General features: G+C 50.5%; 2 protein-coding genes across 6 annotated transcripts in view; one reads left to right on the top strand and one right to left on the bottom strand.

Annotated features, from left to right (window-relative positions):
* TMEM223 (transmembrane protein 223) overlaps positions 1-13,671 on the bottom strand; it is a 22,076-nt gene continuing 8,405 nt past the window's right edge. The window contains exons 2-4 of one of the 3 annotated variants that reach the window (XM_063710665.1): positions 3,824-3,894; positions 1,289-1,355; positions 1-588 (exon numbers count right to left, since the gene is read on the bottom strand). In XM_063710665.1, the coding sequence (XP_063566735.1) occupies positions 1,329-1,355; positions 3,824-3,894 (98 nt within the window). In that variant the 3' untranslated portion in view covers positions 1-588; positions 1,289-1,328. Of the gene's footprint in view, positions 1,223-1,288; positions 1,356-3,823; positions 3,895-13,671 lie in introns of all 3 variants that reach the window. The other 2 variants (XM_063710666.1, XM_063710664.1) reach the window with 2 other exon arrangements.
* The window catches only part of TAF6L (TATA-box binding protein associated factor 6 like), a 16,704-nt gene continuing 3,611 nt past the window's right edge, over positions 579-13,671 (top strand). The window contains exons 1-9 of one of the 3 annotated variants that reach the window (XM_031016157.3): positions 579-713; positions 4,996-5,155; positions 5,608-5,694; positions 7,199-7,349; positions 7,506-7,556; positions 8,090-8,184; positions 11,156-11,230; positions 11,375-11,595; positions 11,954-12,086. In XM_031016157.3, the coding sequence (XP_030872017.1) occupies positions 5,009-5,155; positions 5,608-5,694; positions 7,199-7,349; positions 7,506-7,556; positions 8,090-8,184; positions 11,156-11,230; positions 11,375-11,595; positions 11,954-12,086 (960 nt within the window). In that variant the 5' untranslated portion in view covers positions 579-713; positions 4,996-5,008. Of the gene's footprint in view, positions 714-2,488; positions 3,075-4,995; positions 5,156-5,607; positions 5,695-7,198; positions 7,350-7,505; positions 7,557-8,089; positions 8,185-11,155; positions 11,231-11,374; positions 11,596-11,953; positions 12,087-13,671 lie in introns of those variants that run through there. The other 2 variants (XM_031016158.3, XM_055354335.2) reach the window with 2 other exon arrangements.

The following is a 13,671-nucleotide window of genomic DNA, read 5'->3' on the forward strand; positions in this document are numbered from 1 at the left end:
CTGTCAGTGTGCGTGTCCAACGGTCATGCAAGGCGAGGTAGGCCAGGGCTTGTATTTGGTTCACAGGCGTGGGGAGAATGCGAAGTAGGTGCAGAAAGAGCAGAACCCTGGAGTCCGGAGCTTGCACGGGATGTTCGGCCGGGTCAGAAGTCCCTTCTGCCTGCTGAGAACACCTACCGAGAGCCCCATCTATCCCTTCAGGAAGGGGAAGTGGCATGTGATGTTGGGGAGGTAGGCTGGGCAGGAAAACTAAGCCAGACACCAAAATCTAAAAGCTTTGCTGCAGTCGCGAAAATGCGGGTGCTCAGAAACTCGCGAGCAAACAAGACAAAGAAAATCAAGACGCTGTGTTTGAGACTGTTTATTTCCTCGTTACTATTGTGGTGGTAAAAAAATAAAATATGCTTATTAAACGTGTGTTAAAACAATACACACCTACTCGCAAACGTAGCAAGAGAGGTTGCTTTAAGAAGCGGGACTCTTCAGCGTCACGTGACCGCCGGTCTCTACAGTCTGTTCACACTGGCCAATCAGGAGCCAGGAAGCCTCCTGGAGGGCCGGAAACTTTCCAAGGCGCCCGCCGACTGGCTGTATTGGGGAGGGCGGGGCCGGGGCCCCGGGAGAGGGAATGAGTGTGAGCTAGTGAGTGGGCGCCGCCGCCGCCCCCGCCGCCGTCGTCTCGGTAGCAGCCTTCGCCACGCCGGGGTCTTCAGGTGAGCAGGCCTTGCTCTGGTCCAAGGAATCCCCATTCCCGACGCCGACTGCTTACTCACCAGTCTTGGAGCCCGCTCCGCGGGGGCCCGCCCCCTTGGCTGACCACGTGACCCAAGTTCAGTGACCCCTGACCTCCTCCCCCCGCGCACCCCCTCCCCGATCTGGGCTGGGCTAGGCCGGGTGGGACGATGCGCGTTGCCGAGGCCCGGCCCGCGGAGGTCAGTTCCCACGCCTCCTCTCCAGCGTGACTAGTGGCTGAGGATGCGGAGGAGAGGAGGCTGAGGAGCGGGAGACTTTGGTCACAGTCTAGATTTCGTGTACGGTCATATAATAGAGAAACTCCCTCCGTGCCTTTCGCGCTGGTGGACTAAATGCTCCCATTTTACAGATAGGGAAACTGCAGCTTCACAACGATCTACTGGCGGGTCTAGGGTCACCGAGGTGTGGGTCTCCAACCCATGTCTTTGGGGTGGGATCCAGGCCTTGTTCCCCATACAGCTGGCGGCTCCTGAATGCGGTATAGAGTAAAGATTAGGAGCAAGGGGTTGAGTCCCTGCTCCCCCTCCCTACTTACTCAGTGCTTACTTCATGATCTTGGAGAAGTCATGGAACGTTTAGCCTCTGAGGTTTGATTTCCTTGCCTGTGAAATAGACGAAATACATAATAATATCTTATTATTGAGAATATAGTGAAGTAATCCATATAAAGCACTTGGCTGTGTCTCAGGCATAGTACAGTGCTATTCGTGGCCGGGCGCGGTGGCTCACGCCTGTAATCCTAGCACTTTGGGAGGCCGAGGCACCTGGATTGCCTGAGCTCAGGAGTTCGAGGCCAGCCTGGGCAACACGGTGAAACCTCGCCTCTACTAAAAATACAAAAAATTAGCCGGGCATGGCGGCGTATGCCTGTAGTCCTAGCTACTCGGGAGGCTGAGGCAGGAGAATTGCTTGAACCAGGGAGGCAGAGGTTGTAGTGAGCCGAGATCACGCCACTGTACTCCAGCCTGGGTGACAGAGCGAGACTGCGTCTCCAAAAAAAAAAAAAGCTCGTCCGGCCAGGTGCGGTGGCTCTCACGCCTGTAATTTCAACACTTTGGAGGCCGAGGTGGGCGGATCACCTGAGGTCAGGAGTTCCAGACCAGCTTGGCTACCATGGCGAAACTCCATCCCTACTAAAAATACAAAAATTAGCCAGGTGTGGTGGCGCAGGCCTGTAATCCCAGCTACTCGGGAAGCGGAGGTTTTAGTGAGCCGAGATCATGCCACTGCACTCCAGCCTGGGTGACAGAGTGAGACATCAGACATCATCTCCAAAAAAAAAAAAAAAAAAAAGAATAGTTCTTCTTTCTTTCTTTCAGAAGGTCTTTTTTTTTGTTTGTTTTTGTTTTTTGTTTTGTGTTTTTTTTGAGACGGAGTTTAGCTCTGTCACCCAGGCTGGAGTGCAGTGGTGCAATCTCGGCTCACTGCAGCCTCTGCCTCCTGGGTTCAAGTGATTCTCCTGCCTCAGCCTCCTGGGTAATTTTTTGTATTTTTAGTAGAGACAGGGTTTCACCGTGTTAGCCAGGATGCTCTTCATCTCCTGACCTCGTAATCCACCAGCTTCGGCCTCCCAAAGTGCTGGGATTACAGGCGTGAGCCACCATGCCCGGCCTATAATTACAAATTTTTTTTTTTTTTTTGAGATGGAGTCTTGCTTTGTCGCCCAGGCTGGAGTGCAGTGGTGCGATCTTGGCTCACTGCAACCTCCACCTCCCGGGTTCAAGCAATTCTCCTGCCTCAGCCTCCGGAGTAACTGGGACTACAGGCGCGGACCACCATGCCTGGCTAATTTTTGTATTTTTAGTAGAGACGAGGTTTCACCATATTGTCCAGGCTGGTCTAGAACTCCTGACCTTGTGATCCACCCGCCTTGGCTCCCCAAAGTGCTGGGATTACAGATGAGCCACTGCGCCCGGCCTACAATTTTTTTTTTTTTTTTTGAGACGGAGTTTTGCCCTTGTTACCCAGAATGGAGTGCACTGGTGCGATCTCGACTCACTGCAACCTCTGCCTCACGGGTTCAAGCGATTCTCCTGCCTCAGCCTTGCGAGTAGCTGGGATTACAGGCATGTGCCACCACGCCTGGCTAATTTTGTATTTGTAGTAGAGATGGGGTTTTTCTATGTTGGTCAGGCTGCTCTCGAACTCCTGACCTCAGGTGATTTGCCCGCCTTGGCCTCTGAAAGTGCTGGGATTAGAGGCGTGAGCCACCGGGCCCGGCTACAAATTCTTACAACTGGTTTGGAGGCAGAGTGCAAGGACATTGGAGGATCTAGGAAGACATCCCTGAGCAAGTGACATTTGAACTGAAATCTGAAGGAGTGAGTAGCAGTTCACTAGACAAAGGGATTGGGGGTGGAGGACAGGGAGGAGAGAGTTCCAAGTGGAGGAAGCAGTGTTCAAAGGTCCTAAAATAGGTGTATTTGAGGAACTGAAAGGAGGACACAGGTGGGAATGCAGAACACAAGAAAGTAGGAGATAAGAGGTAAGAGGTATTGCAGAAGTAGGCAGTACATGCAGAGCCTCCAGAGCCATTGTTCAGATTTGTTCTTTATTTCTTTTTTTTTTTTGAGACGGAGTCTTGCTCTGTTGCCCAGGCTGGAGTGCAGTGGCGTGATCTCGGCTCACTGCAATCTCCGCCTCCTGGGTTCACGCCATTCTCCTGCCTCAGCCTCTCGAGTAGCTGGGACTACAGGCGCCCGCCACCAAGCCCGGCTAATTTTTTGTATTTTTAGTAGAGATGGGGTTTCACCGTGTTAACCAGGATGGTCTCGATCTCCTGACCTTGTGATCCGCCTGCCTCGGCCTCCCAAAGTGCTGGGATTACAGGCGTGAGCCACTGCGCCCGGCCCAAATTTGTTCTTTATTTCAAAGACAATGGTGAGCCATTGGGAGGAGTGCTGCGCAGAAGCCACATAGCTGTCCATTGGATGTAGGGACCTGGACGTCACTGGTGACCCATTGATCCCCTGCCAGAGGAGTAGTGGGGGCAATGCCTGGGTGGGTCATCCTGGATCTGGGCCTTCCTGTCTGAGGTGTGGATGCATCACTTTGGCACACGTGAGCCTACCTTCTGGTGCTGTGCGTTGTTGGAGTGAGTCATCAGCTGCTGTTTTTGTCGGTTTCTTATTGTGCCATACCCTGTGAACAAAACAGGTTCCAGCATTTAGGCACTGCAGCCAAACTGGGGAAGACCAAACATATAGGCAGAAAGCACAGCTACTATCCAGCCTGGCCAACATGGCGAAATCTTGTTTCTACTAAAAATACAAAAATTAGCTGGGCGTGGTGGCACGTGCCTGTAATCCCAGCTACTTGGGAGGCTGAGGCAGGAGAGTTGGGGGCAACAAGAACGAAACTCCATCTCAAAAAAAAAAAAAAAAAAAAATTAGCCAGCCGGGCGTGGTGGCACGCGCCTGTAATCCCAGCTACTCAGGAGGCTGAGGCAGATAATTACTTGAACCCGGGAGGCGGAGGTTGCAGTGAGCTGAGATCGCGCTGCTACACTCCAGCCTGGCGCCAGAGCGAGACTCCGTCTCAAAAAAAAAAAAAAAAAAAGAAAAGACTGGGTAATGTATAAAGGAAAGAGGTTTAACTGACTCAGTGCTGGGGAGGCCTCAGGAAACTTACAGTCATGGTGGAAGAGGAAGCAAACATGTCTTTCTTCATGTGGCTGCAGCTAGGAGAAGTGCCGAGCAAAAGGGGAAAAACTCTTTATAAAACCATTAGATCTTTTGAGAACTCACTATCAGGAGAACAGCATGGGGGAAAATGTCCCCTTGATTCAGTTATCTCCACCTGGTCCCGCCCTTGACACGTGGGGATTATTACAATTCAAGGTGAGATTTGTGTGGGGACACAGCCAAATCATATCAATCATCTCATTTTCACAGCAACCCTGTGAGCTAGAGAGGGCAGGAATTATTGTGCCTGTTTTACAGTTTAGGACACAAGGGCTCAGACTGATGAACGCCTTGGCCAAATTCACATAGAAAGTGACAGGACAGGAATGGGACCTAGTTCTGTGAACCCCAACACTTTGGACTTTAGCTTCACCGTTCTTGACCCACTGGCCAGTCTGTTTCCTTCTCTGAGCCTCACTTTCCTCATCCGGGTACTCAGAGCTCCTTGTTTAGAAACTCAGAGCACGAGCAGCAAGGCTGGTGTGGAGGGTGTTGGGTCACACTCCTGGGCTCTCCGGGAGGCTGGGCAGCTTTTCCAGTCTTCATTCTCCACTCCCAGCTCCACTGGGGCCATGTCAGAGCGAGAAGAGCGGCGGTTTGTGGAGATCCCTCGGGAGTCTGTCCGGCTCATGGCGGAGAGCACGGGCCTGGAGCTGAGCGATGAGGTGGCGGCGCTGCTCGCAGAGGACGTGTGCTATCGTCTGAGAGAGGCCACGCAGGTACACTCCCCTCACCCCCGATACCTCCAACTTTCCTTGTTTCTGCCTTTTTACTAACCTCCACCCTCGCTGATTTATTCAAGTGTACACTGGGTGCCTGCTCCATACAACAGAGACAGTCCATGCCTTTACAGAACTCTACTTGTAGCTGTCTGGGCTTCCAGCAGACAAAGCGCTTGCCAGGCATCTTCCCATGTGCTCCTCACAACAGCCCCGTTGGGCAGGCAGAGCGGGTAGATACTCACATTCTGCATGTGAGAAACTGAGGTGTTGACAGAAGATGTGACACCCGGGGGGTGTTTTTGTACAGGAGCAGAGACGGAATCTAGGCTTCTGATCCCTAAGCGTGGTCTCCTGTTTGCCTTCTCTCCAGTCTGGCCCACTTCATTTGGGGTTTCCCATGCCCCCTGCTTCACATCCTTTGACTCTGGCTTTTGTTCCCTCCCTCCCAGAATAGCTCTCAGTTCATGAAGCACACCAAACGCCGGAAGCTGACGGTTGAGGACTTCAACAGGGCCCTCAGATGGAGCAGCGTGGAGGTGAGTGGGGTGCAGGCCACAGAGGGCTCAGGTGGCATGAGGCCACTTCCATGTCCAGTTCAGGGCTGGCGATGTGGTGAGACATTAAGACCAAACGCTGCCAGGCGTGGCGGCTCATGCCTGTAATCCCAGCAATTTGGGAGGCCGAGGTGGGCGGATCACTTGAGGCCAGGACTTCAAGACCAGCCTGGCCAACATGGCGAAACCCCTTCTTTACTAAAAATACAGAAATTAGCTGGGCCTGGTGGTACATGTCTGTAATCCCATCTAGTCAGGAAACGTGAGGCATGAGAATCGCTTGAACCCAGCAGGCAGAGATTGTGGTGAGCTGAGATTGCACTCCAGCCTGGGCAACAGAGCAAGACCCTGTCTCAAAAAAAGAAAAAAAAAAAAAAAGGCCGGGCACAGGAGCTCACACCTAAAATCCCAGCACTTTGGGAGGTGGAGGCGGGCGGATCACGAAGTCAGGAGTTTGAGACCAACCTGACCAACATGGTGAAACCCCGTTTCTACTAAAAATACAAAAATTAGCTGGCCGTGGCGGTGGGCGCCTGTAACCCCAGCTACTCAGGATGCTGAGGCAGGAGAATCTCTTGAACCTGGGAGGCAGAGGTTGCAGTGATCCAAGATTGTGCCACTGTACTCCAGCCTGGGTGACAGAGCAGGACTCCATGTCAAAAAAAAAAAAAATGAAAAAAACACAAAAATTAGCTGGGTGTGGTGGCAGGCACCTGTAATCCCAACTACCTGGGAGGCTGAGGCAGGAGAATTGCTTGAAACCGGAAGGCGTAGGTTGCAGTGAGCCGAGATCACGCCACTGCATTCCAGCCTGGGCGAAAGAGCAAAACTCTGTCTCAAAACGAAAAAAAGAAAAAAAGACTAAACTCACACATAAGGGAAGCAAGACCCTGATAGCAACAGCAGACCAGGTGCTAGGCCCAGCCCACCTGGGCTATGTGTTCAGAAAAGAGGGAGAGGAGGCCACTGGAGGCCCAGAGGTTAGAGAAAGCTTTTTGGAGGAGGTGGGACTGGAGCTGGCCCTTAAAGGGTGGTGAAGAACTTGAGCTTGGCTTAAACTAGGCCAAGAGGAAAAGAAGGCATTCAGGCTAAGGGAGGAGCCTGTGAAACAGTGTGGGTGTTAGGGCCTCATGGTGTGCTTTTTCTGGAGCAGTGAGTTGAGAGAGGAAGGCTATGTTTAGAAGACAGTGAGTTTTCAAAGTTGAGTGAGTGTGAATAAGGAGGACCAGTGCTTGGTGTGGGGCTCAGGACCCTTCCAGTTACGGGAGGAGTGACCATGTTCTTTCCCTTCACCCAGGGAGCCCCGGATGCTCCAGGCAAGTCCCCAGTGGTGGCTCTGAGCCCCAGGCTTCCACCACTTTTCTTGGGACTTCTGGACTTCCCTCAAACATGGGCTCTCTGCTCTGGTCAGTGGAGCCTCATCCTGGATCCTGACTCCTGCTCCCTCCCTGGATTCAGGCTGCTCTCCAATTCCCTTTTTCCTCAGGCTGTGTGTGGTTACGGATCCCAGGAGGCACTGCCCATGCGCCCTGCCAGGGAGGGTGAACTCTACTTTCCTGAGGATCGAGAGGTGAACCTGGTGGAGCTGGCCCTGGCTACCAACATCCCCAAAGGCTGTGCTGAGACAGCTGTCAGAGGTGGCTGCCGGGGTCCTGCATGGGTTGAGGATGGGAGTTGGGCCGTGAAGAGAAGTGGTGATGGGCTGGCTGGTGGAAGAGGCAGAACTTGGAGGGGTAGGCGGTACTCTAAGAGGCAAAACACCAGGCTGACACATCTCTCTGCACTGCTTCTAGTTCATGTCTCCTACCTGGATGGCAAAGGGAACCTGGCACCTCAAGGATCGGGTAAGGGGTGATGTAGGAAACAGGCTCTTTGGATGAATTTTCTCCCTTAGGTTCTGAGGGTGGTGCCTATGTGCCCCCGAGTCTGCATCTAACATGTGTTTACCCATGCCTGCCTTGTGCCATGGTCTGAGTGGGCGCTGGGCTCTGCATGGAGGGCTCAGAGTTGGAGATGGGGGCCCAGACCTGTAACTAGTCATAATGCAGCATGTTGGATGCTAAGACAGAAGTCTGGGCAGCATGCTGGGGTGGTGTTTCACCCCCAGGGTATGCTGAGCAGAGCTTCACAGAGCCTGAAGCTCTCAGGAGTCCATCTGGCAGAGGGTGGGTGGAAGACAGGACAGAGCACAGAGGTGTGCAGAGCCTAGATGGTCAGGGCTGAGCAGGCTCTAAGAGCAGTCTCTTGCCCTGGTTGTCCTGTCGGAAAGGCTTCTTGTGGATGTGTGTGGGGATGGTGGTTGAGGGGGAGGAGGCTGGAGAGGCCAGGAGAGGGCCAGCTCTCCACCTGTCCCTGCTTCCTGCCTGTCCTCTGGCAGTGCCCAGTGCTGTGTCTTCACTGACAGATGACCTTCTCAAGTACTATCACCAGGTGACTCGTGCTGTGCTAGGGGATGATCCGCAACTGATGAAGGTGAGCGAGTGGGCCCAAGTTGGGGCACAAAGTTGAACTTGTAAATTCTAGACCTTTTTTTTTTTCTTTTTTTTTTGAGACAGAGTTTCGCTCTTGTTGCCCAGGCTGGAGTGCAATGGCACGATCTCAGCTCACCGCACCCTCTGCCTCCCAGGTTCAAGTGATTCTCCTACCTCAGCCTCCTGAATAGCTGGGATTACAGGCGTGTGCCAGCATGCCCGGCTAATTTTGTTTTGTTTTGTTTTGTTTTGTTTTGAAACGGAGTCTTGCATTGTCACCCAGGCTGGAGTGCAGTGGTGCGATCTCGGCTCACTGCAAGCTCCGTCTCCTGGGTTCACGCCATTCTCCTGCCTTAGCCTCCCAAGTAGCTGGGACTACAGGTGCCCACCAACATGCCCGGCTAATTTTTTGTATTTTTTAGTAGAGACGGGGTTTCACCGTGTTAGCCAGGATGGTCTCGATCTCCTGACCTTGTGATCCACCTGCCTCAGCCTCCTAAAGTGCTGGGATTACAAGTGTGAGCCAGCGCGCCCAGCCTTATATGTTTAATAGAGACGGGGTTTCAGCATGTTGGTCAGACTGGTCTCGAACTCCCGACCTCAGGTGATCCACCCGCCTTGGCCTCCCAAAGGGTTGGGATGACAGGCGTGAGCCACTGCGCCCGGCCTAATTCTATGAACATTTAAATTTTTATTTATTATTTTAATTAAAAAAAATTTTTTTTTAAGATGGGGTCTTGCTCTGTCACCTAGGCCGGAGTGCAGTGGTGTGATGTTGGCTCACTGCAGCCTCTGCCTCTTGGGTTCAAGCAATTCTCCCATCTCAGCCTCCCAAGTAGCTGGGATTACAGGGACGTACCACCATGCCTGGCTAATTTTTGCATTTTTAGTAGAGATGAGGTTTCACCGTGTTGGCCAGGCTGGTCTCAAACTCCTGACCTCAGGTGATCCCCCCGCCTCTGCCTCCCAAAGTGGTGGGATTACAGGCGTGAGCCTATATATACATATATATATATTTTTGTTTGTTTGTTTGTTTGTTTGTTTGTTTTTTAGAGACAGGGTCTCACTGTATTGCCCAGGCTGGTGAAACTCCTGCCCTCAAGCAATCCTTCCTTGGCCTCCCAGCACTTTGGGAGGCAGAGGTGGGCGGATCACTTGAGGTCAGGAGTTCGAGACCAGACTGTCCAACATGGTGAAACCCCACCTTCACTAAAAATACAAAATTAACTGGCTGTTGTGGTGGGTGCCTGTAATCCCAGCTACTCGGGAGGCTGAGGCAGGAGAATTGCTTGAACCCAGGAGGCAGAGGTTGCTGTGAGTCAAGATCACACCACTCAGGTGGATCACCTGAGGTCAGGAGTTCAAGACCAGCTTGGCTAACATGGTGAAACCCCGTCTCTACTAAAAATACAAAAATTAGCCATGTGTGGTGGTGGACGCCTGTAATCCCAGCTACTCAGGAGGCTGACGCAGGAGAATCGCTTGAACCCGGGAGGCAGAGGTTGCTGTGAGCTGAGATTGTGCCATTGCACTCCAGCCTGGGCAACAAGGGCAAAACTTCATCTCAAAAAAAAGATCGCGCTGCTGCACTCCAGCCTGGCTGATAGAACGAAACTCGGTCTCAAAGAAAAAACAAAAAAGTAATACTAGTACATGTTTACTGTAGAAGTACATATAATATAAAAACATAGAAAGAAAAAGAAAGTGGCTGGGTGCGGTGGTTCACGCCTGTAATCCCAGCAGTTTGGGAGGCCGAGGTGGGTGGATCATGTGAGGCCGGGAGTTCGAGACCAGCCTGGCCAACATGGTGATTTCCCGTTGGATATCTACTAAAAATACCAGAAAATTAGCCGGGCTTGGTGGCGTGTGTCTGTAATCTCAGCTACTCGCGAGGCTGATGCAGGAGAATCGCTTGAACCCAAGAGGCAGAGGTTGCAGTGAGCCGAGATTGCGCCATCGCACTCCAGCCTGGGCAACAGAGTGAGACTCCATCTCAAAAAAAAAAAAAAAAAAAAAGGGCCGGGCACGGTGGCTAACGCCTGTAATCTCAGCACTTTGGGAGGCCGAGGTGGGTGGATTGCTTGAGGCCAGGAGTTCGAGACTAGCCTGGTCAACATGGCAAAACCCTGTCTCTACTAAAAATACAAAAATTAGCTGGGTGTGGTGGTGGGCGCCTGTAATCCCAGCTACTTGGGAGGCTGAGGCAGGAGAATTGCTTGAACCCAGGAGGCAGAGGTTGCAGTGAGCCGAGATTGAGCCACTGCACTCCAGCCTGGGCGACAGGGCGAGACTCCATCTCAAAGAAAAAAAAAAGAAAAAAGAAAAAGAAACTGAAAAGTCTATTCCTCCACCTACTTTTTTTTCTCTGTATCAACTATGATTACTCTCATAAAAACCTAAGTGGTATTATATTAAGCATCTGGTTTTATAGATTGCCTTTCTCAGTTAAAAATATGTTGGACGGCCGGGCGCGGTGGTCACGCCTGTAATCCCAGCACTTTGGGAGGCTGAGGCGGGCAGATCACGAGGTCAGGAGATCGCGACCATCCTGGCTAACACGGTGAAACCCTGTCTCTACTAAAAAATAGAAAAAATTAGCCGGGTGTGGTGGCGGGCGCCTGTAGTCCCAGCTACTCGGGAGGCTGAGGCAGGAAAAGGGTGTAAAACCTGGGAGTTGGAGCTTGCAGTGAGCCAAGATCGTGCCACTGGGTGACAGAGCGAGATTCAGTCTCAAAAAAAAAAAAAAAAAAAAAAAAGTTGGACATTCAGGTTGTATTCAGGGCCATATGCAGGTATATGTGAATGAGTTTCTGTAGGTTACATTTATAGAAATAGAATTGCTAGATCAAAGAATATGAACATTTAAAATTGTAAAACATGAATAAGGTGATACACTGTCTTCCAGAAGAATACCGCATTCATGTTTTACAATTTTCTGGTGGATCCAATGCAGTCTGGGCCCTTCCTTTTAGGTTGCACTCCAGGACTTGCAGACGAACTCCAAGATTGGGGCGCTCCTGCCTTACTTTGTTTATGTGGTCAGTGGGGTAAGTGACCAGGCTGGGACAGGGAGAATGTTTTGTAAGGAAGAGATGACCCAGCAGGTGTAGGGCTCATGGCAAGTGCTGTCAGAATGGTGGGCTCTTGCCTGTCCCCTCATGTCCCTGTAAGCTACCCTCTTCTCCCAACAGGTGAAATCTGTAAGCCATGACCTGGAGCAACTGCACCGGCTGCTGCAGGTGGCACGGAGCCTGTTTCGTAATCCGCACCTGTGCTTGGGGCCCTATGTCCGCTGTCTGGTGGGCAGTGTCCTCTACTGTGTCCTGGAGCCACTGGCTGCCTCCATCAACCCCCTGAATGACCACTGGACTCTGCGGGATGGGGCTGCCCTCCTGCTCAGCCACATCTTCTGGTAGCCACTGGGCCTAAACCTGCGGGTGGGATTGCTGCAGAGCCAAGTGGGTTGGGGTAAGGAAATGGGGCGAAGCCTCTGGCTTTGAGAGTCTATGAGAAGATGGGGAACCTTTTCCCTAGGAGCGTCCTAGCTGGTGTGCTGTGACACACTGGGATTCTGAAAATGGATTACAAATACGCCAAGGTATTGGTTCTTCAGCCCTCAGGTCCTAGGCCAGTCACCCCTGGCAGCCTTCTTCACTTAACCCCAACAGTCCCGAGTGTGCTGTACGATGCTATTCTCTTTGTGTTGTCTTGTGCCCTGTTGGGTGGCACCATGCCTCATTCCCCTCCCTAACTGAATGGTGCTCCCACAGGACTCATGGGGACCTTGTAAGTGGCCTCTATCAGCATATCCTGCTATCCCTGCAGAAGATCCTGGCAGATCCTGTGCGGCCGCTCTGCTGCCACTATGGAGCTGTGGTGGGGCTGCATGCTCTTGGCTGGAAGGTGAGCACCCTGGCCTTTCTCACACAGCCGTAAGAACTCCCATTTGTGTTAGAAAAATAGTACTTGTGCGTCGTTATCTCCAAAACAGTGTGTGCCTGCCACTGCCATGTATTGAGTTCTGGCCTTAGGCCAGGCTCAGTGATACTTGACTTTCTGAATGTAAATGTCTTACCCTTTCGAAAGTCCTATATGGCAGATACTGATGTCCCCACATTTTATAAATTCCTGCCTGTTCTATATTATCACATTAAGAAATACCTTCAATTCCTGTTGTATTGAGCATTTTACACATGAATAGATACTGAATTTTGTCACCTTTTTAGCATCTGTAGAAATTATCAAATGATTATACGCTTTAAAAATTAGGTGTTGGCGCCGGGCGCAGTGGCTCACGCCTGTAATCCCAGCACTTTGGGAGGCTGAGGTGGGCGGATCACAAGGTCAGGAGATCGAAACCATCCTGGCTAACACGGTGAAACCCCGTCTCTACTAAAAATACAAACAATTAGCCTGGTGTGGTGGCGGGCGCCTGTAGTCCCAGCTACTCGGGAGGCTGAGGCAGGAGAATGGCGTGAACCCGGGAGGCGGAGCTTGCAGTGAGCCGAGATTGCGCCACTACACTGCAGCCTGGGCGACAGAGCGAGACTCTGTCTCAAAAAAAAAAAAAGTTAGGTGTTGCCACTGTGATTTTAAGAGGGAGGATCTTTTTTTTTTTTTTTTTTTGTGACGGAGTTTTGCTCTTGTCGCCCAGGCTAGAGTACAGTGGCATGATCTCAGCTCACTGCAACCTCTCCCTCTTGGGTTTAAGCAGTTCTTCCACCTCAACCTCCCGAGTAGCTGGGATTACAGGCATGTGCCACCATGCCCACCTAACTTATATTTTTAGTAGAGAGGCAGTTTCATCATGTTGGCCAGGCTAGTGTCAAACTCCTAGCCTCAAGTGGTCTGCCTGCCTCGGCTTCCCATAGTGCTGGGATTATAGGCATGAGCCACCATGCCCAGCCGATTATGTGGTTTAATATGACAAGTTCTATTCTGTTGATATGCTAGGTGTATTAATGGATTCTTCTTCTGAACCACTTTTGTATACCTGGAATAAGTTCTATTTGTTGCTTTTGAGATTTTTGTTTTTTTGAGATGGAATCTTGCCAAGATGGCGCCACTACACTCCAGCCCGGGTGACAGAGTGAGACACTGTCTCAAAAAAAAAAAGAATATATATATATTTTTTTATACTTATATATATACTCGTATATACTTTTTTTATACTTATATATATACTCATATATATATTTATATATATACTCGTATATATATTTATATATATACTCGTATATATATTTATATATATACTCGTATATATATTTATATATATACTCGTATATATATTTATATATATACTCGTATATATATTTATATATATACTCGTATATATATTTATATATATACTCGTATATATATTTATATATATACTCGTATATATATTTATATATATACTCGTATATATATTTATATATATACTCGTATATATATTTATATATATACTCGTATATATATTTATATATATACTCGTATATATATTTAT

This window comes from Gorilla gorilla, chromosome 9 (assembly GCF_029281585.2).
Source record: "Gorilla gorilla gorilla isolate KB3781 chromosome 9, NHGRI_mGorGor1-v2.1_pri, whole genome shotgun sequence".
NCBI classification, from domain to species: domain Eukaryota; kingdom Metazoa; phylum Chordata; class Mammalia; order Primates; family Hominidae; genus Gorilla; species Gorilla gorilla.